Raw genomic sequence first — 27,781 nt, forward strand, 5'->3', positions numbered from 1 at the left:
AGTTGTAATTACACCTCACAATAAGATCACCGTACTGATGATTCAGCCAGATATTCTGATACTCAGAGTTTTGCTTTAAGACTCATCTTAACATGTAATTGTGAACATTTAAAACAGTTCTTTGACAAAGTTTCTGATTTAGTATCTGCCTAAAGGACGAGCCTGTTTTATTAGACTACATTGTTTTTTAGAGCATGGTAATTTAAAAGTTAAGTGTAAAGCTCACGTCCTTGAGGAGTGAAACTACCAGCATGCAAAACCAGGAGACCCCTCAGTAAAGCTGGTTAATCCCTGTTGTTCCTCCCTCACTCATTAAGCCTTTATTGTGACTTTAATCTGCGGTGTAGGATTAGCAGCGGAGACACCTGTGGTTGCGTGTCGTTGCAGGGATTCAGTCCCGTGCGCCCTCACGCTCGCTTCATTGGATTAATCAGCACAGCGCTCTGTGACTGTGTTAAAAATAGCAGCAATGTTGTAGTGAGGATGATGTGTCTTTTTGTAGGCCAACCCTAAAGTTTCTGTCTCCATGTGTTCCCTCAGCAGTTTTTTTTGGACCAATAGATTAGGGATAATTCAGGTTTATTTCAATTTGGGTCTTAGTTTGCATCTTGTTTGTTCTATCAAAAATAACAAGAAGTATTCACCAAGTAAATGGCTGACATCTGAGAACATCACAGGCAGATGACAGAAAATCAAAATGAAAGAGTCAGCTCCACCCTCTCGTCCAAAGATGGTCACTTCTGGCTCCAAATATCCAAAATGGCGCCGGTCAAAATGCCAAACTCAAGGCTGGGAATACTGACTGGTTACTATTGCCTTCCATCTTGCAATGGATTGCAGCATATCTTCCCTGGTCCGTTTCTTTCTTTCCTCTCACCTGATTAGTCCATGCATCAGAGAGCCCAAGGTCAAATCCCTGTCCACCACCTCCCAGATAAAATGCTACACCTTCAGGCAAAAATGTGATTTTTGACTTAACCCCCCAGGACACAGGACGAGGTAAGTCTGGGGTGCCCTGTACATTTCAGCACATAGGTTTGACATAATAGGGTTACTGGGTTAGAGTATTATTATTATTTATCTTACTTGGTTTCTTTTATTAGATTTGAGACTATTCTGATTACATAGTGCGGATTTATATAGATTTTTTACTGCATTGGTTCACCTGTGTGCTGGCACATGATAGTAAATAAATATACTCTACTGTCCTTTTAGTGTTGTTGCCCCATCGTTTTGTTCTATCTGTAACTGTTTATTGGTGTTAAATATCCTTGTACATCCTTCAGACAGCCCGAGTGTTTTAAAAACTGTGTACAGCCACAATAAAATTCCAGAAACAGAATAGTATTCTTATAACAGTTTGCAACAGTATGTAGTATTCAGAATATGCTTCACTAAATGAGACAGAGAGAAGAAGAAAACAGACTCAGAGCGGAAAAAAATGCAGGGGATGACGTGTCTCACGGATTCAGTGCGGATTGATAGATTTAAAAATGCTTTCTATGTTGATTGGCCATTAGAGTTAGCTTCTACGTCCTGTTAACTTAGAGTTAGCTTCTAGGTCTCATTAGCTTAGAACTAGCTGCTAGGTCTCGTTAGCTTAGAACTAGCTGCTAGGTCTCGTTAGCTTAGAACTAGCTGCTAGGGCTTGATCCCTGTCTCTACTCAATTTTACTAGCTTATTAGCCAACAATAAATAAAACAGACTTGTAGTTGTTGGGCGATGTGTTCTCCCTCTTTTGATGGAGCTAAGCTAGCACTTTGCTGTTGTTTCGAGTCTTTGTACTAAGCTAGGTAACGTAACTAGGTAAAGTTAAAAGTAATCAGAATTTTGTCAAGTGTTTGGATCCTTCAAGTTGCAGTAACATGTATTACTGGACAGACTAAAGGATGAACACACATATATTAACACAGTATTTATTTTTAAATACAAATTCATATGAGTCACACAAAGTCCAAAAACACACATTTCATATAAAAAGTAACACATACATGTTATGTACATGATGCAGTTTGATGAAAAACATGCTTTGGTAATAGTTTAAAATGCTGCAGTTTGTCGGGCGACAGTGTGCATTGGCAGGAAAAAACGACGGAGGATCAAGTCAGATTAAGGCAGGTCTACATTTTCATGTTCAACTCTACTGACACAAGACAATCAAATCCTAAAATACACTTCAACACTCAGAGAAGTTCAAGCGGCACTTCACCAAAGAAAAATAATTATTAGTGAGGTTAAAGGACCAGATGATCTCTGCAACAATAAATCTTGTATACTTTTAAATTCATCTTAACCGTTTTCCAAATTATTCACACATTGATTTCCTACATTTTAAGATACCGCTGGTGTCAGATGGGCGTCAACACTATGAAAATTTGTTGGAGGTATAATTCATCACAGTCAACATTTAGTCACCCTGAGGTTTTCGTCAAATGCTATCACTGATAAGAACTCCAACATCAGTAAACAATGTAAACAACTTGAGGTAATACAAACAAATATAAGTAGTAATTAAGTAGTTAACAGGCTAAAACATGGGAAATCACCAGTATATCATCCTATAATTATTAAAACCATAGTTTTAAGGGCTTCATGAACAGACTATACTGACTTCTTGGAGGTACTTGTGATTGTTTCACTTACTGAATCTGAGAACAACAGCAACAAAATAACGTTAGCAAAATGGACTGACTGGTGAAAAATGTACATACAAATTACTGAATCATGCTCTCTAATTGATAAATCATGTCTAAATTAATGTACGTATATGTACATGTCAAACAGTCACATTTTTACAAGTTTAAAGATGTCAATGATAAAACAGACAATGAGGCTAAATGTTGGGTATATCCGTATTTTTAGTATGAAGCCTTCTTGTTTTCTGATCTGCTTCTGTTTGCTCTGTTAAATTTTTGTTACTGCATTACAGGTTATTACATACAGAACATTAATCCTAGTGCTGAGGTTCCACCTGGAAGCGTTTTAGCAGTGCACCACTTAGCTGTAGCATGCAGGTAGCATGCTCATGGATGTACTGTATGCTCGTCAGCTTAGCCAAGTTACCCTGGTTACCCTGGTTACCCTGGTTACCCGTGCTCATACAGTGTCGCTGCAGTCATTATTATTAAAATATGAGCCGTTATCCCCGTATTTAAGCGATATCGCATCTCCTCCGTCCCCTAGCTACTATGAGAGGACATATGGTGGTTACATTCCACCACTGACTAATTATGATAAAATAACAACAATATTGTTATGAATTAATATTTTGTGTGCACAGTTATTAATTTGAAGGCATCTTTTATCAACTTGAGAGCATGATTTATTCATTTGTGTGCATAAATTATTGCGTATATTATTATATACTTTTTTTTTCAGTGGCACCTGCTAGGCTCTATAGTTTCTAGACTGATGATTGTGCATTTTTGAAATCATCCTGTTCATGTTAGGAGTTGTCCAAGAGGCCAAAGAATCTAATGAAAACATGAAAACCAACAAAATTTAGAATAAATGTTTTTCAACTGACAAGACCAGTCAATTTTAGAGAAGTAACTGAATCTATATTGAGTATTTAGTTGACCCAAGAGAGGCATGAGATGAACTAAAACCCAAACTAGCATCTGTTCACGTTAGCTGCAACTGACATTATTAAGATTCCCATAATCCCTACAGCACTTTGTTTACTTTTCAACATTCAAGTCAAAACAACAACAACAACAACATCAAAAGAAAATAATGCACGTCGACTTCAAATGAAGCCAGTGAGAACGCATGCCAGCATGCTGTCAGATACAAACAAGACAGAAGAAGAAGAAGGTTGAGTCTGCTTGATGAAGAGCACTTGGATTTGTTCAGCAGTTGGATTGGACGGATTACACTTATTTAACCCTTCAATCCCTGTGAGCACCGGCCAATCAAATACTCCACTCGGTTAAAGTAACACCTGAGAGAGCCAAAACTGTTGTGAACATAAGACAGAGATGTGGCTCAGAACAAACAGCAGCACAAAGTCCGTCCCTTTGGTAGTGCCAGAAAAGAAATACAAAACATTTGATCTATAAGATGTCAAACACATCAGTTTGTTTTTAGATTAACCGCCGCACAGCTTTCATTTCATCGAATGAAGCTTTCTCTACTGTCTTTAGAAAAAGCATCTGGACTTCAAGGCGGATTTATTCTGGTTTTAAAGTCTGAGTAAAGATGACAAGCAGGTAAAACCCGGCTAAATGATCTCAGGATGAGGAGCAGGATGTGTTGAAGGTCCAATAGGGCTGTCACTTTTTTTTAAAAAAAGAAGTTTGAATGAATAAGAACGAACATGTAATATGTTGATGTTGAAATTAATTCAAACAGGAAGCCTCATCCTGAACTGTGCTGTAGAAATTTTTCTGTTTATTCTCGGCCTCAACGACTGACAAGATGGGGCAAAAATTACAATAATAGTAAATAATAGCAGCAGCGGGCAAGTTTCCCTCCCAAAACATTTGATCTAGAAATAAATGGTGTCCATTCGTGGCAATGTTGTTACTCTAATTAATTTGCTTAAGTAAAATCAAAATATCAAGCTTGTTTATTAATACTAGGTGTAAATTGAATGTCTCATGGATCAGATGTCATTATCCAGATACAGATTAATACCAGGTCTCAATATGTAATTAGGTAGGCAGAGGTGAGGGACTTGTCAACCAATACGGTCATGGGAAGCAATGCCGTGGATGGCCGTCATTAGTTTTTTTTGCAAGGGAAGACTTCTAGTTGCTGCTGCTACTTGTAGTTTTTGCAGGGCTTGCTTTAGTTGGCAGGAAGAGGCGGAGCTAGGTGACATTTCAACTTCCTGGGTGGACTGTTTACTTATGAATGTGGTCAAACTGTACAGATTGTATTTACACCTGCTGATCAGATCACAAGGCGAGCCTGACCACCTCCAGATGTGGTCTGACTGATCCGATCGCGTTCTGATCACAACGTGTTCTGTGCATTTACAGCTGCAGAAACGTGTGTTTCCTTATCCAGATACAGATCGCATGTTAATGCCAGGTGTACTTTGAAAAAAAAGTGACAGCCCAAGTTCAGTCGGACCGCTGAACCGGTCATTTTTTGTCACCAGTTTCTTGCTTTCAGTTCTTGAAGTGCATCACATGCCAGCTGTGTTGCATCAGTACAGACAGAAGAAGTAATGCAGGTACAGTAGCCAGGATGTGAGGAGTTAACTGGCGTCAGTGCTGGGAAGCAGGACTGTGGAGTATTTTGACGATTTGACATGTTTCAGTCAAGACAGTCTGTTGCCCAACTTGTCTTTGACAGTTTTCAGCACTCAGTTGGTACCAGAATAATATCGAAGTTTGACATCCAGCCCTAGCAACCACCATGGTAACCATGATAAGCCCAGCTATCAGGGTTTATTTTAACCACAAAAATAAGTAACAGTACGAGAGATGTCTACTAAAATAAGTTTTGAACCAGTGTAAGTTGAGGCTTTCTCTCTGCAGGTCTTGCAGAGCAGCTGTCGAACCAGATGATGAACCTGCAGCTACTCTCGGGAGGGTGTCATATACCCATAATCCTCTGGTGCAAATCAGGCTCATATTCAGCAGCAAACAGAGATTCTGCTCCAGTTTGGTGTTTGATATCAGAAACATTCTCCACCGTCAGGAAAAGCAGGTGAACATAGCTCCAAATGAAGCTCAGATCCAGTTTTGGCCAAATGAAACCACAGTTGTTAAGAAGTTTTACTGCTCCGTCACCACAGAGTCCGTCTCTTCTTAACACTCCTCCTCAGACGGCACCGTGACATTTGCCCAGAAACTTTCGGACATCAGCTGTGTTTTGAGGCGAGCTGCTGCGTCCCGTCGATCACACCTGACAGATGTTGTAGTAAACAGTGTGAGCGTGCCTCTCGCCCACTGAGTCGCCCATCGCCTCAAACATGCAGTCTTTGTGCGTGTGGATCTCCATCATCGGCACGTCGACGCTGTGGGAGTTGTTGTGAGCATGTGGCGTCTGCGTGCCGTAAGACGGTACCGACTGGAGACAACACAAAGACACATGAAGACACACCGTTAGCTTACAGTCACATAAAGATAATATGTGTGTAAAAATCTGGAATTATGGTCCTTTTTGTCTATTTTAAATATATCTGTGATATTTTATTCACTAAAAGTTGCTTATATTTCTCTAAATCCATCTTTCCTTACAGTCCAGATTCCCCTCTGTCCTCCAGCAGACTGTTTCAGAAGAATTTACATAAAATCTGCATTTTTAATGAGCACTTCCTCTGATTGGCTGGAGGTGTGGCCCCCACCTTCACCCCCAGTCAATCGAAATACACAGAAATATGCAGAGGTTTTTAATGCCTCAAATTGCTGCTGTTTTTCAGTCTAATTCTAGTATTATGGCTGTATTTTTATTTTCTCATTTATTCTAATTTTAATTATTATGTGGCTTCCTGTCTCGTCTCAATGATGTCTTCCTGGTAAAATAAAGGTAAAATTAAAAAAAAAAAATCCGTCTGCGATGCAAACTCTGACAACAGAAGTTACGTACACACTCAGCGTAGCGCTGGGCGGCGGCGGCGGCAGCTTCATGCTAAAGCTTCCAGATTTGATTTGACGCTCTTGAGCCTCGTATTTCAACATTTCAAATAATTATTATGAGTGGGCGGGGTTTAGTTATGAGAGGGAATTAAATTTAAATTCTACAGATGTGATTGGATCACTCAAAGTGGGCGTGTCTTAGCAAATACAGCACCTGCCTCACCTGTTGTTAGATGAGGACGATAAGGGTTAAATGAATAAATTAAACCTTAACTCCATTCTTTAGTAATGTAAACAAAAAGATTTTCATATAAAAATACTCCACATAACATCGGGACACAGTGTCTTGGTCTTTAGTAGACTATAAATGAAGATTGAAGTTGTATCCACAGGTGCTTTCAGGTGGACTTTTCTGATGACAGAGAGCTGCAGAGGAGGCGGGGCTTAGGCGGAGAGTTAAGAGCTCTAATCTGTTGTGGTTGTTGGTCCAATCTGAACATGCTCTGCTGTAATCTAATCTACTGTGATTAATAGACATGAATGAAGTAACTGCTCACAGGTGTAATGAAAGGCGGATGTTCCCCATCAGAAGCTCTGAACAGTTATGTTTGGTTTTGGACAGAAAAAAAAAATGTTTCCTTTATGGAAGTAAAAGTTTGACAAAATCAACAATACGAGATGGCAAACAACAATGTCTCTATTTTTACATTTTTTTTGTTTGTTTTCACTTAAAAAAAAAAAGAAAATTCTAAACTTTAAGTCAAAACTATGAGGTAGCAGCTCAAAATTTTGACTTGCTAAATCAACATCATGAAATAATAAATGTAGCTAAATTGGTCACATATTACACCTATTTTAACCTCACTACACTGGCTTCCAGTACATTTTAGAATTCATTTTAAAATTTTGGTGCTCACTTACAGAGCCCTACATGGCCAAGCTCCACAGTACATTACGGATCTTCTCCACCCCTTCACCACCTGCCGGGCTCTTAGGTCCTCCGCCCAGGGCTTTCTAAGTGAACCTCGTACACATTTTAAGACCCGGGGTGATCATGCTTTCCAGTCTGCAGCCCCTAAGCGTTGGAACAGTCTTCCAACTAGCTTAAGAACCTTGGAAACTGTTGACTCTTTTAAAAAGCAGCTAAAGCTGTTCAGACAGGTATATGGATAGTTTGTGCTATTCTATCTCTTCATTTGTCTATTTTATCTGCTCTCTCCTTGTTTATTACTATCTGGTGTCTTTGTTTTATTTATTTTGATGCATTTGATTTTACTTCTTTGACTGTGAAGCACTTTGTGACTGGTGTTTGTGAAAAGTACTATATAAATAAACTTACTACTTACTGACTAAATTAAATTAAGAAAGTATGATACGTCAAGTATGTCAGTCATAATTTTAACTTAGTATCTCATAATTTTGACAAAGTCTAAATTTCAACTTATCATCTAACTTTTAATCAACTTTCTTTAATTTTTTCGTGGCAGAAACAGGGTTCCATCTGTTTTCATCCCCTCTCTAACACCTATCCATCATCGTCTGTTGTCAGTCACCTCTGACCCCTTCACATCAAAGTGTCAATCTAACTGTTGGGTTTTTACCTTTCCTGTTCCACTGAGGGGGAAATCTTTCCGACAGAGGTGAGCGATGATTCCCGCCGCCAGGGCGTCGCCCAGGACGTTGATCATGGTCCGAAACCTGTCGCTGCAGAGACAGACGGGACGAGGAAAGTGTTTTAAATCCTAGAGAATCCACAGCCTAGATTTACTTTTTTTCTCCTTTAGAGTGGACGGTCGGGATGTTTGGCAGCAGTGGAAAGTAAGTAAGTACTCAAGAACAATGTTGAGATACTTTAGATGTTTTAATTGGCTGCAACTAGCTATTATCTATTATCTATTATCTCTTCATCTGTCGATTATTTTCTCAATTAATCGATTAGTTGTTTGCTCCGTAAAATGTCAGAAAATGGAGAAAAATGTTGATCAGTGTTGACGTCTTCAAAGATATTCAGTTTACTGTCACAGAGGACTAAAGAAACCAGAAAACATTCACCTTTAAGAAGCTGGAATCAATTTACAAAATAGTTGGAAGGTGATTAATTTAATAGTTGGCAACTAATCAATTAATCGATTAATTGTTGCAGCTCTGATTATATTCCAGTAATATACATAATAAAATACTCTGACAGAAGCTTTTCTGCATAATTAGCACTTTAACTTACAGGATCCAGTCAATTGCCACAATGAGCGTGATGTCATCTGGCGGCAGACCCACTGATGTCAGTACGATCACCATGGTAACCAGGCCGGCCTGGGGAATCCCGGCTGCACCAATGCTGGCAGCTGTAGCTGTGATGCTGCCGGACAAACAAACAAACAGAATACAAGCTGTCAGAGATCTAAGCAGTCTCCAGTTTGTTATGAGTTGATTTATTTACGGATCACAGACTTAAAGAAGGAATAAAAATAAATACAACAGAGATGTGAAGTGGGACGAACTATTTATGGTGCATTTTTCCTACAGACGATGTTACATGACTGACATTGGAGCAAAATGAAACTCTCCTGGTTAAACCTTTTAGAAAACATCTGTTTCTTCAGTAAAAAGTCAAAGGTCCAAGTGTGAAGGTACTGTGGACATAAAGATTTCAGGGTAGAAGTTACCTACAACTCCCAAGATGCATTTCTGCAAGAAAAAAAGGTCACAGCTTAAAACTCTGTGATGCGCATCGCTAACAGCGGCAGAAGATAAAGATTACGATGTTAAGAAAACTGATTTTACAATCTGCATTGTAACAATTACGCTCTGATTCATGCACATGGCTTCTTCTCCATAGCAACAGCAGCCAGCAGAGGATCATGGGTATTGTAGTATTCTTAGCCGTCTGCTAAAATCAAAGACAAAACGTGATTTGTCAGAAATAAAGTGTGAACAACGTAAACAGGTGTGAGAATATAAACCTGTAGGATCGTTAGTTTATCCAGGAGAGTCCTGAGTTTCTATGTTCAGTCACATCGTGGAGATCAATTAAAGAAATAATTTAAATGAGAACACAGAATGAAGAAAAACACTTCACATTTCTAGATGTTAAAGACAAAACACAAGACATTCAACATTAAAATTACATCACCACAAATAAACAAAAACAATAAATGTCTAAATAAAACAAGAACAGTGTGATGGCAGAAGTAAAAATGTCAACTAATCAATTAATCGAGAAAATAACTGATGAATTAATTGATAATGAAAGTAATTGTTAGTTTCAGCCCTAGTGTGGTTTATCATATTGAGAAACCTTTGTGTGATGATTAATCTGCTGATTATTTTCTCGTTTTGTCTATAAAATGTCAAAAAATGAGTCCAAGTTTGCAGATTTTAAATAAAGAAAAGCAGAAAATCTTCACAGCTGGAAAGAGAACAGTCAGTATTAATCATTCGACTGCTCGCCTCAGAGGCAGTTTGAGTGTTATCTGGGTTTACCTGATGGTGACCAGCTGGCCAAAGTCCAGCTCGTAGTCGTTGACCTGGGCGATAAAGATGGCCGCCACGGCTTCGTACAGCGCCGTACCGTCCATGTTGATGGTGGCGCCCACGGGGAGGACGAAGCGAGCGATCTGTCGGTCGACTTGACAGTTCTCCAACAAACACTTCATGGTGATGGGCAGTGTGGCAGAGCTGAGGAAAAAGCATTCAAATAAAGCTTTATTAAAAACCTGAACAGACCCACAACCAGCAGAGTGAGACGGGACCGGCCTCACCTGGAGGAGGTTGCCAGGGCGATCACCATGGCCTGCAGCAGCCCGCGGATGAAGGTGAAGGGGTTCTTCCTGGTGAGTAGGAAGTAGAAGAGAGGGAGGAGGATGAGTCCGTGCACGAAGAGGCCGGCGAGCACAGTGATGCCGTACCAGCCCAGCTTCTTCCCCAGCGTGCTCGGGTCCTGCATGTCCAGGATCTTTCCCGCCACCAGGAAGATGATCCCGAACGGAAAGTACCTGCGAGGAGAAGAGATGGTGGAGGTCAGTTCAGTTGCTGTGAGGTACACCAATGTCAATATAAACTAAACAATTTTATTGTACAGCACTTAGTTCAAAGTGCTTAACCAGCATAAAAGCAACTGATCAACATGATAAAATCATTTTAAAGCAAAGTTTAAAAATACAGAAACACAACAATTAAAAATGAACATCAAACACACATTCACACACACAAAATAATAATAACAATAATAATAAAAAGCCACAGACACTCAGGTCATAAGCTGAGAGAACAGAAAGGTTTTAAGTTCTCTTTTAAACGTGGAAACAGCAGTAAATGAAAATAAAGGACTATTAGAAAACTCCTAATGGTGTACAGTTTAGTAAGTCCAGTGTTAACTCTCTCAGGGTTTCTGCAGGTCTTAAAGCCTCTGGAAACATGGTTTGAAATCATAAAAATTCATATATGATATCAAAGTTGAGTGTCTCATTAAGCATCCACAAAAATCTGAATGAAAATAAACATTCATAACTATTAGAAAACTGAGCTCAAAAACAGCTCATTTGGCTGCTCGAACCATTTCTCAGGACTGTGTGGGCGTGTCCAGATCATGTTTGATTGACAGCTCATTTTGAGCTCAAGTACCACTTTATTTTCTATTCATTCACTAAAACATTTTACTGATATGGAATAAAATACCAAATCTATCAAATGGACTCTACTTGGTTAGAAAGCTTGACTAATCGAATAACTAGCAAAACAGGTTAAACCAGCCAAATCTGTGTTTTTATTTAACTATACCTCCCAGCGTGTGATGCTAATCGTTTTAGCATCTTCCATTCATCAACATGAAACGGTTAGCATTAGCTTAAACGTTTTGCTATTAACTACCAAATCTATCAAATGAACCCTACATGGTTGAAAGGTTGAATAATCCACTAACTAACAAACTAGGTTAGACCACCTGAAACTGTGTTTTTATTTAACTATACCTCCTGGAGTATGGCGCTAATCGTTTTAGCATCTTCCATTCACTTACATGAAACGGTTAGCATTAGCTTTTCTATTCAAAACTTTTGAGCTTATTATCAACTACCCCAGTGGCCTACTGGTTATCTTGACTAATCGGCTAACTAGGAGACTAGAGTAGGGGCTTTATTAAAAATGATTAAATTAGTTTACAAAGGTCTTGAATATGTTTTCTTGCCTGCTGTAGACAGATAGATTAGGTACCTCTATAAACTACATGTGAGGCTGCTGTGACAGTGGATTGTGCTGAAAGCTGTTAAATGTTTTTTTGTGTCAGTTTCAGTCAGCAAACACCGTTTGAGGACGTTCATAAACTCATAACGGGAAAGTGCAAATTTTAGCAAAAACAAAAAATATTATTTTGTCAATTTTCTACCACATTGCTCAGCTCATGTTAATTGATTAATTATATTACTAGAAGTTATTGTTACAGACAGCTGGCAAAAATGTGATATTGAAAATCTGTTAAAAAGGTCTTAAATGTAATTTGTTGAGCACTGCAGACGTGTGTTGATATTTTCCTTTAAACCTGCATTAACTGATGTTTTTGTCCACTAGTTTTCATCAGAAACAAGCAGTGAACTCAACTCTGACACATAATCAGCTTTTAGTTGATATGTTGAACTTGTTAGCAAACCGTTGTTTATTTCCACATCCAGCAGTTACGGAGCAACATTATCATTCATGTGGAGTCGTGTTTCTGTCCAATATTCACTCTCTTTTAGCTCTGTTAGCAACTCCTGAGGGAAATATCTGGCTCTTTAGCTGCTAAATGCTCCACTATGTTCACCAGCTAGTCTACAGCTAACTGTGTCTGTTTGGTGCTGAGCAGGTAGTGTTCAGCGGCTTTTTACATCTTTTTCTCTCTGAAAACGACGCTACGAGACGCTGAGAGTGAACCAGAACAGTAAAGTTACAGCCGGACAGATAAACAATGAGCTGAAACTCACTATAAAGCTCCGTAAAGCCGAGAGGAGCTGCAGAGTCTCTGATAATTCTCTATAGATTCATCACTATGAGCCACAACCAACACATTACTCACTGTATAGATCAGAGTGTGGAGGATAGAAATGTAGATTACAGACGCTTTAAATTCAGTTGCTGCAGTTTTAGATGTAACAGCTCTCAGCAGCAGCGCTGTCTGTGTCTGTATGTGTTCAGTCTCCAGATATTTATGCTTCATATGGACGCTGCTGCTCTTTTTAATCTGCTCAGGTGCTGAAGCTGCAGCTGAGTCCTGCATGATGTCACAACCGGCACGTTTACACCTCCTGACCACCTGACCACCTGACGGGTCATCAGGTCAGATCCACAAAGTCCTCCTCTGTGTGAGAAGATGAACACTCAGCAGTCAAACACTGAGTGAACAATTACACTAATAAACCAACAATACCGAGAGGTGAGTTCATATTTCCCAAACTAACAGGTCGATGCTGCCATGTAGGTCAAATAAAAACTCAACTCCACACCCGAGTCACCTTAACGTCAAAGTCTCCAGTCAATCTTACTCAGATGAACATAAAGACCAAAGTAGCACTAAGTCAAACATGCTGTTGTTTCACCTTCTGAGATCTCTGTAATACATTTATAAATAAATAATAGAGTTTTACAGTTTAATAAACTATGAAACATGTAAAATCGGGCTTGAGGTAATATATTATACAACTCTTTACACATAGAGAACCTGGACACACATGCTGATGTGGAAAATAACTGAAGTTCACCTTTAAGGTCAAACTCAGGGAACAAATGTCCCTTTTCTTACTGTTGTTCAATAACTCACAATCTTCACAGCCAATCAGACGCTCACAAATAAAAATACGAAGCAAACAGAACGAGACACGTTATCAAACTAAACTTTCTGACAATGACGACACTGAAAACAGTTACAAGCTAAAGAGAAAACCGACATGATAGATATAAAGTTAGACGTTACAGTGAGGTGGAGGAAGTATTCAGATCCTTTACAAGTAACAGTTGTGCATTGAAAACGTGATGTTTGTACCCATCACCGCCCCACTGGTGAACTATATGTTCACGCTGAGTCTTCAGCTCACCACACAGCGGCGTTGATGATCTTCATGACGCACTCGTTGATACACTGACAGACGTTGACCAGCGGAGCTCCTCGTTCTCCCATCCTGCCCAGCAGCAGACCTGCAGCAACATATTTATATTAACCATCTGAACAGATATTAATGACAATATATTAATGATGTAATGAGCCTGATATCAGCAGGTGAACAACATTAATTATGACAGATTATTGATGGTATTTTAGAATTTTAGATTGAAATTTACATGTAAAATTGAGATTTTCATGATGTTTTATGCTTCACCACCTGAAAACACACTCTAACGTTCAGTTTGACATTATGTTTTACATATCTACTGAAGAAAATACATTAAATTAAGCTCGTTTCACACCAGGAGAGGAATTAAAACCCTGGTGTCACCGCGCTGTTTGAACAGCGATGCTGCAGAAATGAAGTCTAATAAACATTTTAATGTGTGAATTCTAACTCTCAGAACTCATTTATTCTTCACAAACACAGAAAACAGACCAACAGAAAAGCTTTTTTTTATCTTTTAATCAGCCATAAATGAAGCTGCTGCTGTTTATCACGTGTGGAGAACCAACAGAGTTCATCTCTAGTCTGCAAGTGCAACACAGAACATACAATATATTCATGTAGGAGTCATTTTTAGACAGAATAAGCTTTCACTTATTAATGGGAAACACAACATCAGAATCCTGAAATATTCTGGTCCATGACTGAACCTGATTACCAGAATAACTCAAGACGTTTGGAAGTAACTTCAGGAAGTTTCCCTCCAAAAAAAGAAGAGTGGTTTGTTGGAGGTGAGAGTAAAGGTCGAAACATATTATTGATTATGTGTTGTTGATTATGGGTTGTAGAAGGTGCCAGATACATTTTCCTTACATCAGGAAAACTGAGCAAAACAAGCTGTTCAACTTTTCACATGCAGCCTGTTCAAAAAACTCTGATATCTCATCATGATAAATTACAAAAACTCAAAAGAAAACTTTTTAGATGTGGTCGATGTTCATTTAAAACTTAATTCTGGATGTTTGTATGACTGACTGACCCATGGTGGCGGAGAAGATGACGATGCCGAGGACGTTCATCTGCTGGCTGCTGCCGGGACTCGTCTTGTACATGATCTCCGGCGCCGGCGTCAGCTCCAGATACACCGTCCGACCTTTGGGGTCGCTCTCGTCGGGGACCACGTACACGAAGTTTGGTTGGATGGTTCTGGTCGGGACTTTGAGGATGGGAATCAGGTCCGTTTTGTACTGCGGGAACACAAAGAGAACATTTAAAGAGCGAAAAGCAACGTTGAGAAACAACTTTTAAGACTTTTACGATCAGTTCACATCAGTCTTGTTTTAAATCACTTTTTAAAACCAGTAGCTTCATATTCCTTATGATTAATATATTATTATTTATATACTTTATTCCAGTATCTTTGTTTTTATTGTTCTGTGTAAAACACTTTGTAACGTTGCTTTTGAGAAGTGCTTTACAAACACACTTTATAATTTTTTTATTGTTATTTTATTATTATTAAAAATACTGCATGTATATTACAAATTATTCTTTTTGTCTTGGTTTTTTGTTTGTGATCTTTGACAATGAACAAAACCAACAAACAAAGAGAAACATCACAAAACATCATCTTCCTGTTCTGGGTTCAGAGAAACATGAAACCAGTAGATTTTTTTATATGTTTAATCTTTTTAATACTTTCCATCCTCAAGCATGCCGGACTTTTTTATTATTCATTATCTGTAAAATATTAGATTTGGTTTTTTTTGTCAGCCAAAGTCTATGAAGAGCTGTGCAGTTAATCTACTGAGAAAAAACAGTCTTGACATCTTGGAGCTGAGATCATGAACACAGACCAACCTGCCGTGGTGATTTTATATAAATATGTATATATATATATATATATATATATATATATATATATGTATATATATATATATTATATATATTTGGTCTGAATGTGTCTCTGCTGTTCTCTCACCTGCTGAAATGTGGCCTCGATCAGATTAGAGGGAACCATGTTCCTGTGGAGGAAAAACAAACGTATTGATGGTTATTGATTAAACAGTAAAACAGTAACGTGAGTTAACAGTAGCAGCAGATCTGCTGTAAATTAGACAACAATCGTTAAAAACGTTTTCCTCTTAAAGATCATTTCTCTCGTTCTGCTGCATCGATTTTCATCCTTTTTTTTTTTTTAATAAAAACTGTCCATCATGAGTCCAACAATGTTACTGGAGAGAAATGATGAATGTGTGGAGGCTTCTTTTAACCAGCTTACAGAGTCATAAAGCACAGACACAAACAGTTTAAAACCAGGACAAATAAAACCAAAACGATGTGACTGGACAGACACGACTACAAGGAAGACAGGAAATATATTTCTGGACATGTGGGTGACTCATGAACACTGATCCTGAGACGTTTGTTAAAGTCAGAAGAGGATTGGACTGATGTTTTGAGACACTGTAGCACCTGGATGACTGAAGTGAACCTTTAGACGAAGGTTAAATGTGTCGTTAGTGGAGGAAGTGCTGCCAGGTGTTTGTGTGAGACTCAGATGTAACTCTGTAACAGCAGGAGGAAGGTAAACAGCAGAGGTCACACTCCAGATCACTTGACCTTCTGCGGGGGTCAGAGGTCAACAGGATTGATGCGTTCAACCTGCTCGTGAGGTTCCTTCAAAAGTGGGCGTGGCCTCGGAGCGAGGCACGAGACCGCAGTCTGCCAACGTGCCACAGCAGAGATCACTGCATCCCACCGCCGCTGACTCAGTTAATCTGTCACTTATCCCTGCAGGATTACTAAAAATACACTGATCAGCCCGCTCTGTAATTGGATTCTGTGTGTGTGTGTGTGTGTGTGTTGGTGTGTTTTCTATGTTTTGTTGATCTAAGTGATGCTCAGCTGACTGGAAGTAAACTGCAGCCGTGAATCTGTCAAACCCATCTGGCTGCTTCTGTAAACGAAAGATTACTTTCATTATCAATTAATCTCGCTTTTTAAAGAAATTTATTTATGATTGTTTGCCCTCATTGGTGGAAAATAACTAAGTACATTTACTCAAATATTGTACTTAAGTATAAGTTTGAGGTACTTGTACTTTACTTGAGTATTTCCATGTGATGCTACTTTCTACATTTCAGAGGGAAATATTGTACTTTCTACTCCACTACATTTATTTGACAGCTTTAGTTACTTTTCAGATGAAGATTTGACACAATGGATAATATAACAAGCTTTTAAAATACAACACATTGTTAAAGATGAAACCAGTGGTTTCCAACTTTTTTGTCTTTTGACGTCTTACAAAAAGCAGTGTGTAGTCGGGGTCACATTTCACATGTCTATGAGTTGTTAACAGCTCCACCAAATAGTGATTTTTCCCTCTAAACTTCTCACATGCTTTCATTTCAATAAATGTTCAAATGATCCAATATTTCAGCAAAAATCAAAGATTAGAGAAAAAGTCCAAAATCTGAAAACAGATTTGTGTATCAGAACTTTGTTTTTTCTTCTTTCCTCTCCCATTAATCATCTCACCACCCCTCAGATTTATCTGCCGACCCTTTGGAGGGGCCCGACCCCTAGGTTGGGAACCACTGGACTAAACTAGCTAACTGTATATAAAGTAGTGTAAACTAGCTCCACCTCCAGCAGCTACAACAGTAACATGCTGCTCTAACACTGATGCTTCACTATTAATAATCTAATGATGTCATATATAATAATATATCAGTCAGAGGGACCAAACCACTACTTTTACTGCAATACTTTAACTACATCAAGCTCATAATACTTATGTACTTTTACTGCAATACTTTAACTACATCAAGCTCATAATACTTATGTACTTTTACTGCAATACTTTAACTACATCAAGCTCATAATACTTCTGTACTTTTACTGCAATACTTTAACTACATCAAGCTCATAATACTTATGTACTTTTACTGTTGTAGGATTTTTCATGCAGGACTTTTACTTGTAATTAGTATAATGAGTATTTATACGTTGCTGTATTGGTACTTTTACTACAGTAAAGTATCTGAGTACTTCTTCCACTGCTGCTGTATCTTTTAACAGAAGACATGAGGCGACACAAACTAACGAGTTTCATTTGAAGGCAGCATACTATGAAAATGATAAAACATTATATATAAAAGCTTCCAGGTTTGAATTCCACCTTTAAGTGACTCCAGCTGACCTCTGACCCCTCTCACCTGATGAGGTCGAGCAGGGCGTCTGCAGAGGTCATGACAGGCCCCCCTCCCAGCCGGTTGCTCTCCATCTCCGTCCCCACGCCGGGTTTGATAATGATGACGAGCATGATGCCGACAACCACGGCGATGAAGGTGGTCCACAGGTAGTAGGTGACGGTCAGGACGCCCATCCGACAGCACGCCTTCGACTCCATCGACGACAAACCTGACATCAAACTGCACGCAACACAAACACACTGATATACTGAGCTTCAATTAAATCAGCAGGAGACAGTTTCATCTCTGTGAGTCCAGAACAGAGATGAAGAGGATGTGTTTAGCATTAGCTTAGCATAAAGACTGGAAGCAGGGGGAAACTGCTAGCATAAGAGAACAAATCCACCAAATCTTCCAACAACTTCAAAGCAGTCTGATGTCTGATTCCAGTTTGATTTTATGAAAATCTGCCTGCAGAGACTAGAAAACGTTGCAGCAGATACAGATACTGCAGTCAGCTGGATTTAGTCAGTGTGATTTTATTGTTGTGGGGATGCAGGGAGTCTGCTGATGATGCATTCAAGGAAACTCTGACATGCAAGAATTAATATTCAGCCGCTGAAAAGCATTACATCGATGTGCAGCCCTGTTTAAGACTGTCTCATCCACACAGCTGAAACACTCAGTTTCTAATTAAGGTGAAATATAAATCTAATCTTTGTCTGACGTTCCCATCAGCAGGACTCATCATCAAACTGTTGGAAGATAAATATGTTTTATGATGTGACAAAGCTGTGGTTAGGGTTTAGTTAAGTTTAGGGAGTTAAAGGGGACCTTGATCGTCATGGTTACAATAATAACCATGTGGTTAAAGGACAGATTCACAATTTTTCCACTGTGTGTTAAACCAGCAGTCAGGTGTCCATATGAACAGTGAAAGAGGTTTTCCTCGCTGTAATCATTCCTCCTGTTCATACTGGATATTAAAAGATCCTTCAAATGTGCTTTCAATGGAAGTGATGGAGGCCAAAATCCACAGTGTGTCCACACAGTCATTTAAAAGTCTCTGTGAAGCTTCTATTCAGCTTCAGCAGTCTGAGTTAGTCATATCAAGTGGATATCTGACACATTTACAGTCTTTTTAGTAAAAAATCCCCCCTTGAGCATGTCCACACTAAGCCGGCTAAATATGTAAATGTATCTTCTCTCCGTTTTGTCCTCCGTCCACACTAAAACAGCGTTTTCCTCCTCGAAAAACTGAGCTGTTCCACAACGTCCTCCAGAGTGTGTAAATGTGAAAACGCCAACTTGGTGTTTTAAAATGGAGGGATGTGCAGAGAGCCCAGTATTTGTATTTGTATCTGTATTTGTTGAGGCAGCGACATTATTTGTATTTGTATTCGAATAAAAGTGGACAGAGGCATAAAAATCCTGTTTTTGTTTTTATTACGCTTTTAATTTTAGAAAATTAAAGTGTTACAATAAGTGTTAATGAAGCTTGTGTCAGTAGTTCAGCTCCCAACTCTGGGACTGATGTCCAAATAAGGAAATGTGCGTCATGTAGCAGGTGGATGTGACTCCCCTCACTGAGACCTGCTGATAGACGTCACAGCGGAGCAGAGGAGAGACACTGAGATAGCGATGTAACCGACCTGCACGCTGGTATTTGACATGGTTTAATTTTCCTCCTGAAAACAAGTAATTTTTGAAATATTTGTATGAAACAAATATTTGTAAAAAAAAAAACACACTATTTGTGCTTTTCCGAATAATGTATTTGTATTCGGGCACACCCCTAGTAGAAACGCTGCTATATTGCTGACAGAACAGATTGTGGCAGTTTCAGCTCTGTGTTTCATTGGAAGAGGAAGAAGAAGAAACACAATAACAACAATGGCGGACGACTTCATACGAGTGTTGTTCTCTTTATTGTCTACTCTGACAGCTTGTTTAGAGTTAAACATAACTATCTACTACCTTTCTCTGCTCAAACTGTTGGAATCTGCTGCAATAAACTAAATGTCAGGAAACAGAAACAGTATATTGTTTCTTCTTCGCTGGTTCTCTATGGCTGACTTGCTCATCTGTCCTCTGCACATGCCCAGTAGGAAGAGAATTACCCATTTTGACATTTTAATATGGATGGGGTTATATGGAGAAAAGAGCTCAAATTCCTGCAGCATTTTTTCAAATTTAGTGGCTTAATGTAGACGACGTCTTAGTGTCTTGACAGACAGTGTTTCCCTGTTGAGCTGCAGGTGGAAGTATAGTAACAAAAAGAGGAACTTTGGCACTAAAAAGACTGTAACATTGAAAGATATCTACTTGATTTGACTCATTTGGACGCTGAAGCTTCATATTAGCTTCAGATAAACTTTGAAATACATTTTTGCACAGAAGGAGGACTGTGGATTTTGTCCTCCATCACTTCCATTGTAAGGTCATTATGAAGGGATCTTCTAATGGTCAGTATGAACAGGAGGAGTGATTACAGCAAGAAAAACAGCTTTAATGTTCATTTGGGCTCCTGACTGTTGGTTTAAGACACTTGAAAAACTGTTAACCCGTCCTTTGAGGTTAGGGGAGCCAGTGTTTGTGAAGCATGAGTGAAGCAGCCGACGCCGACCAGCTAACACCAGCGAGCCTTGAGTGCTCAGTCTGAACAGGTGTGTGACAGAGCTGAGACCTACCTGGATGTGATGAGAGGAAGGATGAGCATCTTCAGCATCCTCATCAGCAGCTCTCCAGGAAAGGAGAAGTAGATCTTGGCCTGCAGTCATAAACGACAGAGATGTTTTAGAAAATATTTCAAAATAAAAGTGGAGGTTTTTGTCATTGCTCGTTTAGCTTTTAGTAAAATGTTTTATGACACTTGCAAAACTTTGATTCTGTGCAGCAGTGAAGTTAGATGTTGATCTTTGTGTAACTTGTAGAATAAATCAGAAATTTTAATACATTCAATTGTTGACTCCACACCTCTTCTCTACCTCGCTGGTGCTCATGGGTACTGTAGTTTTTAGTCATTCAACACACCAAAACACACCAAGACATCCCTCTCACTTTTAAAAAATCCTGTTTTCGTCTCACTTTTATTTTTCCAGGTTCATTAACTAAAGTCTGAACATTCCTCTATTACTGTCCAGTCTCGTCAAAATAAAAGAAGACCTGAGCATTGATACACTCACTAATCTGTTGCTGGTGATTTTCTATATTTTTCTTCTTATCAACAATTCTCATGTTTGGATCCGTTGTTGTCCAGAAACTATTAAAAACAAATCAGTGAGCCACACCGCTGCACTGGGTCACATGTTCCTTCAATGGCAACTATTAAATGAATCTCCAACTATTTTCACAATAAATGAATCATTTTGAGTCTGTGAGAGAAAATTGAATAATCGGTTGTATATATGATACAAATGTTTTCAAACTAAGGGGTCAATATTTGCTTTCAACCGAATGTGATGTAAATGTACACGTTAATGAAGAAATCCTGCTCCTCGGTTAGTTGAACTCTTGAACTTGTTTCTATCTGAGGGTTGTTTGCTGACCTGTTGGGTTAGCTAGAGACATCTGTTCCTTAAGCCTACTGTTTCAGAGACTGTGTGGGATCATTGTATCACCATACATGTTTGTAAGAAGGTGTAACAGTCTGTGGAGGTGTCCATTTAGGGACCAGACTGGAGACGTATAACGCTGTCTGGTTTGGGTTCATAATCTTTAGAGAAAGGACCAGCTGAACAACAAGTTTCCTCTCCAAAATAAAAGATGATTCTATTTTTGTTTTGTGTTTTTGTATTTGGACATTTGTATAATTGTTATTAATGGTGAAGGGTTGTACAGTATCTACAACTGCTTCAACAAGTAACAATGTTTAATGCTTTCTTTATGTCTTTGTGTGTTATTATGTGAGAAAATGTCAAAATTCTCTGGTTCCAGCTTCTCAAATGTTAATATTTTCTGGTTTCTTTAGTCCTCTAAGACAGTAAACTGAATATCTTTGGGTTGTGGACAAAACAAGACATTTGACTTATATATTTTACATTTGTTTATCCACATGAGCCTTTTTTGCCGTTTTGCACATTTTTCTTACCTCTCAGGTTGATTTTATTTAATTAATCTTGCTTTTTTATAATTATCTATTTATCTTGTGGGGCTTTTTTTGTATATATCTAATTTTTATTGGTTGTACGGTGCTGCTACGACTTTATGACTTTGCAAATTTATCTCAGGATAAATAAAGAATCTATTTATCTATGTCACATTTGCTGCACCCTGCCAAGCTCAAGGTTTTATTCACCCTGAGCCGAGACTCACAGGTTCACGCTGCTGCAGACTACAGTACAACCGCGAAACATATAAACAGTTCAAAGATATAACAAGATTACTTAAATCAACAGTTAATTGTGGCAAAAAAATGAAAGAGAAACATAACAAATCCTCACAGTTGTCTAGTTTACTTTACTCTCTCCTTCTTCCTCATGATGACCAGCGCACGTGGCAGCATGTCTGTAACTTTCATCCCCTTAAATCTGACACCGGAAGACCTTTTAATGCCGGGCTACTGTAAAATATCTGCTTGACTCGCACTAATGCACATTCTACATTACAGTGTATTACTATCATTGTACAGTGTATATTCAGTACAAATCAGACTTATTAGAGTCCTATCTTTAGTCTGTAGTCAAAGATTTTTAGTTATTTTATTCTATCTTATATTTTATTGAGTCTAATTTAATCTAGTTTAGTGCATTGTATATAATTAGGGTTTTTAATCATATATGTTTCTCACCTACCTCATTGTTTCTTGGGTTCTTTTTGTTTTGTTTTGTTTTGTTTTGTTTTGTTTTGTGATTTATGTGAAGTAACTGCTGTAACTTTGGGATTAATAAAGCACTTGATCTATCTATATATCTTTATATCTACTGTCTGTAAAACAGAAAAGACCTTTCATATTTGAAATAAAGAAGGAAATCAATGAAGAACAAGTGTTCGTCCGGGTTATATTCAGTCAGCCTGAGAGGGATAAATTCTTCCTAGAAAGTCCGTTCACAGAGAACAAGCTCTATTTATAACTCGCTCACAGTTACGGTATAAAGTGCAACCCTGTTTCCTAGAAACGATCTTTATATATAATTAAATTGTTTTCCCACTTAACGCTGCCTGGATTACATTCACAGATAAAGTGTTTTCAAGTTAGTGAAGGTTAACTTTTCATAAACATTCAGGTCAGGAGTCCAGAGAGAATACTGAAACTGAAATACTTAACTAAGGTACAAGCACCTCAAAATTGTACTTAACTACAATACTTGAGTAAATAAATTTTTACCAGAGGTCATCAAATATCTTATTTTGTCTGACCAACAGTCAAAGTTCCCAAAGATTATCAGTTTACTAGGATATGAAACAGCAAACACTCACATTGGAGAAGCTGGAACTAAAGAATGATTGACATTTTTACATGAAAACCAAAAAAGACTGATTGATTGAGCGACTAACTGGCTAATCAACTGATCATTTCACCTCTAATTCTGTTCAATTATTTCATGTAGATTGTAACTAAAAGTCTAAATGCTGTTTCAAAGCCTCAACCACCAACGCCAGGAATAACATTCTGGTGTGGAAATGTTTGTTGGCCTAAAAGTAGTCACATTTAAATATATTAAGGTTCAAAATACTGCAACAGCTTATAAAATACCCCCCATTTATAAGTTTGGGGTCTCACAAAATTGCAAATTTCAGAAAAAATAGGACATAAGATGTGACACTGTGTCTTTTCCTACAGTCCAGTTTCTGTGGATGTTTAGCTATGCTAACGTCATGACTAAGGTTGATGATGTCAGAAACTATTTAATTTTACACAATCATTCATCATTCTCCTCAGGATGAATTATAATAAATTTGATCCTCTGACTTTTCATCTAGGGCCATCATCTGGCAAAAATACTTTGGTTTATGATCAAATACCTGCAGAACTACTGCCTCAGCTGTACTTGTGTTTACTTCTGATTAGAAAATAGTATGCTAAACTAAGATGGTGAACATGGTAAACATTTCACCTGCTAAACGTTGTTAGCATGCTAAGGTTTGCTTTTTTGTTCAAAGCACTGTAATTTTTGTGAGTTACTCAGCCCTGATGATAAGAAACCATCTGAGAGCCTGACAGCCACTTATTCAATGGAGGGATTAATGACTGTGGATTTGGATGGCTGCAGTCTCCTGCTAATGCTCCCTGACACTGTTTTCTACAGGAACAGCATGTACCTGCAGAGAATTAATGGGTCAGTCAGCTCCCATGTTGATACTGTAATGTATATTTTTATGATGTCAGTGTGTAATGTGTTGATTGTGGCTCGTAGTGATGAACCTACAGAGAATTATCAGAGACTCTGCAGCTCCTCTCGGCTTTACGGAGCTTTATAGTGAGTTTCAGCTCATTGTTTATCTGTCCGGCTGCAACTTTACTGTTCTGGTTCACTCTCAGCGCTCTCATAGTGTCGTTTTGGGCCGCAGCAGACAGCTGTTTTCAAGAAAAAGCTGCCACTGTACACTACTTGCTCAGCACCAAATGGCAAACAGACACAATAGTGGAGCATTTAGCAGCTAAAGAGCCAGATATTTCCCTCAGGAGTTGGTAGAGAGAAAAACAGAGCTAAAAGAGAGAATATTGGACTCACATTCAGCAGGTGGACAGAAACACGACTCCAAATGAATGATAATGTTGCTGCGTAACTGCTGGATGTGGAAATAAACAACTGTTTTACAAATTTAACAGCATGGTCGGTCCCCCTAAATACTGATGTTGTAAGGGGGCAGATGACTTAAACGTGACATCCTAAAACAGTTTTATCTTCTTTGGAAAAATATGAAACAAGCAGGCATCAACACGGGAGTGTGATGGAAAGTTTAAAGTTAAGTATCAACAAGGGAACTGAGATAAATGCTTTCCAAGGTTTTAGCTAGCTTGCTAATTTCCGCTTCCCAAGTGGAACACAAACTTAAAGGATTTAATAATTGAAGACATTAAAGTGAAGTATTATGAAAAGATTTAGGTAAAGTATCAACGTGGAAACTTGGGAAAATGTAAAGTACCTTGACATGGACTTGACATAAAGATGAACATAAAGCCTCTGCTTTCTCAGTGAAAGCCGGTTAGCCTAGCCTGCTAATTTCCCCTCTCTTTCCAAGTGGAATACAAAATTAAAGGATTTAAAGGAAAGTATCAAGAAGAAATTTAAGGTAAAGTATCAGCACAGGAACTTGACAGAAAAATAATGAGAACAAAAAATAACTTCTGGAATCAATGCTAATGCTAGGCTTACTAGCCTCTACTTTTTGAGTAAATGGGAATGCTTGATGGGAAAGTTCAGCAAGTCAGCACCTTAGCTGAAAGTACCAGCAGGTGAGTCCAGAAGGGAAATTTAAAGTAAAGTATCAACACGGTAGCTGCAGATGAGTCCTGATGGGAAATTCAAAGGAAAGTATCAGCAAGGGAGCTTGAGAGAAAAATAATGAAAATGAATAATAAAGTCTTTTGGAATCAGTGCTAAGTTTAGCAAGATAGGCTTACTAGCCTCTGCTTTCTGAGTGAAAGCTGGTTAGCTTGCTAGCTTCCACTTTTAGGTGGAATACAAACTTAAAGGTTTTAATGATTTAAGAATTTAAAGTAAAGTATCAAGAAGCAATTTATGTTAAGTATCAACATGGGAACTTGGGAAAATTTAAAGGAAAGTATCGAGAATTTGACATATAAAGATGAATGAAAAGTAACTTCTGTTGGAATCAGTGCTAATTAGTGAGTGTGAATGCTTGATGGGTAATTTAAAGGCAGTATCAACAGAAAATTTAAGGGAAAGTGTCATCATGGTAGCTGAAATTTAAAGTCCCAGCAGGTGAGTCCAGACAGGAAGTTTAAAGGAAAGTATGGAGATGGGAGCTTTACGGGGAATTTAAAGAAAGTATCAATACTGAAGCTGAAATATTATGTCCCAGCAGGTGAGTCCTACCTGTGTGGACAGCTGAGTTCCTCTCAGCATGAAGCCCAGTGTGCAGCCTGTGATCACAGCAATGACCGACAGTGTCAGCAGCCCGTTCTTCTTACAGAAATCCCTAATGTTCCGACTGAAGTCCCCTTTAATCATCACTTGGGGGAAAGTCTTGAATCGGTCCCACATCGTCTTCCCCGTGTCTCCCGGAGCAAAGGAACTGTGCTCGGAGCGCGCCTCCTCCTCGCCGCTCGGTAAAAGAAGTTCCTCCATGCCCTCCAAAATTTTTCTGGTTGTCTTTCTCTGTGTTTGTGTGCGGCTGGCAGGGTGACAAACCTATGTGAACCAAAGACGAGCTAACCTTTTCCGCTGAGGGATTAAATCATCACGGTCTGATCAGAGCCAACGGCAGCGCTGCAGGCCGGCTGCAGGCAGGCAGGCAGACTTACAGGAACTAAGAGGCTTAAAGAGGTGGAATAAAACCTCACACGCCTTTGTTGTGGCATCTGGTCCTGCTACTGAACTTGCTCCTGTTTTTGTTTCCGTTTCACTTGTTTTTGGCGGAACTATCAGGGTCAAAAGGTCAATGAAGAGGTCAGAGGATCCTGCAGATTTTGAGCTCATAAAATGACTCAATATCACCTTTTAAAAACTTTGCATGAGAAATTCAAGTTTGTGAATCTGAAAAAGGTTTGTAGTTCCTTTGTACATACATACATATATATGTATATATGTATACAGTATTTGTATATATATACATGAGGCTCGTTGGAAGATTGGAACTTATGGAATTGATTACTTGATATGGAAGAAAGCAGGTTGACAAGAAAGATATTTATCTGGAATAAATTATTGGCTGTCAGTATAAAGATTTGTGCACATTATTCTGCAACTCTGGGTTTGGTGAGACTCTTTTTAACAACGAAAAGCTCAATATTTGGTTGTTCAGAGAATCAGTGTTTGCTCAAAGCAAAGGGCAGTGGGCTGATGGTAACTGCGTATATTTATGATGATAAAAACTAGATATGGTGCTGACAATTATGTATAATTCATCTAAAAAGCAAAGACCTATGTGTCCAGCTGAGATCTGGTGTTCTAGTGTACAGTTTACTGTTGAAACTGGATGGTTTGTTCAGTGTCTGAATGATAGAAAATTAGTTCCATTTTGTTTGCTATTGTCCTTTTTATTGGGAACTGCACAAAGCTTTGTTTAGTAAGATAAAAATAGATGTTGATTTTTTAAAAATGGATGATGCACAAAGACTGAGTTGGTTGTTCACACATGAAACATGTAAATTAGCCAATTAGAGATAATATGTAGATATGTATTAGTTGTTTTCTGTGAACAGTTCATTCAGGATTGTTGTTTGTTTTATTTACTTCTGTATATGCTTTGCAAATGTGCCACCAGAAGATGCATGATTTGTAAAATACTGCAGTGTCTTGCAATCCTGTATGGTATAAAGAAGATAATTAAGCTGAACCTTGAATCTAGGAAAAAGATGAAGATGAAGTCTATAAATATTATTTGTACACAAATAATATCAACGCTGAGTCTGTAATCTCAAAAACACTGAGAAAAAGAAACAGCTTTTGTAAACAGACCACAGACCACAGACCACACATTTAGCCTGATTTTAACTGCAAAAACAAACAAAAAAACTTCATAATTTGTGCACAATGTTCACAAAGACATTCTCACATTAGTTTAGTTACAAATCTGTTCACAAATGTTTTTCTCAGGTTTTAAAAGTGTGATATACAACCAGACTTTGAAACTATTTCTGAAACTCAAAATCTTTTTAACCCTGATATGAGCCCACTTAAACTTTAAATCATTTATAAACACTTTATGTATGATTTATATAGTGGTGTAATGTAACTAAGTACATTTACTCAAGTACTATACTGAAGTACAGTTTTAAGGTACTTGTGCTTTACTTGAGTATTTAAATTTTGTCATATTTATACTCTATTACATTTATTTAAC

At 38.4% G+C, this 27,781-nt stretch overlaps 1 protein-coding gene across 1 annotated transcript; it reads right to left on the bottom strand.

Annotated features, from left to right (window-relative positions):
- Positions 1-18: 18 nt before the first annotated feature.
- On the bottom strand, positions 19-27,152 carry slc1a8a (solute carrier family 1 member 8a). The gene is made up of 11 exons (XM_067596043.1): positions 25,813-27,152; positions 20,500-20,579; positions 17,834-18,049; positions 15,592-15,634; positions 14,650-14,857; positions 13,596-13,695; positions 10,293-10,526; positions 10,015-10,209; positions 8,756-8,890; positions 8,136-8,238; positions 19-6,025 (listed from the first exon to the last, which is right to left on the bottom strand). The coding sequence occupies exons 1-11, from the start codon at positions 26,062-26,064 to the stop codon at positions 5,855-5,857; spliced, it is 1,737 nt and encodes a 578-aa protein (XP_067452144.1). The 5' UTR covers positions 26,065-27,152; the 3' UTR covers positions 19-5,854.
- Positions 27,153-27,781: the final 629 nt, after the last annotated feature.

Source organism: Thunnus thynnus, chromosome 8 (assembly GCF_963924715.1).
Source record: "Thunnus thynnus chromosome 8, fThuThy2.1, whole genome shotgun sequence".
NCBI lineage: Eukaryota > Metazoa > Chordata > Actinopteri > Scombriformes > Scombridae > Thunnus > Thunnus thynnus.

Coding starts and splice junctions, on each gene's coding strand:
- slc1a8a (XM_067596043.1), bottom strand. CDS start 26,064: ATGGAGGAACTTCTTTTACCGAGCGGCGAGGAGGAGGCGCGCTCCGAG. Junction 15,635..17,833: donor GCCCTGCTCGACCTCATCAG/GTGAGAGGGGTC, acceptor TTTCCTCCACAG/GAACATGGTTCCCTCTAATC. Junction 14,858..15,591: donor TCGAGGCCACATTTCAGCAG/GTGAGAGAACAG, acceptor GTGTTCCCGCAG/TACAAAACGGACCTGATTCC.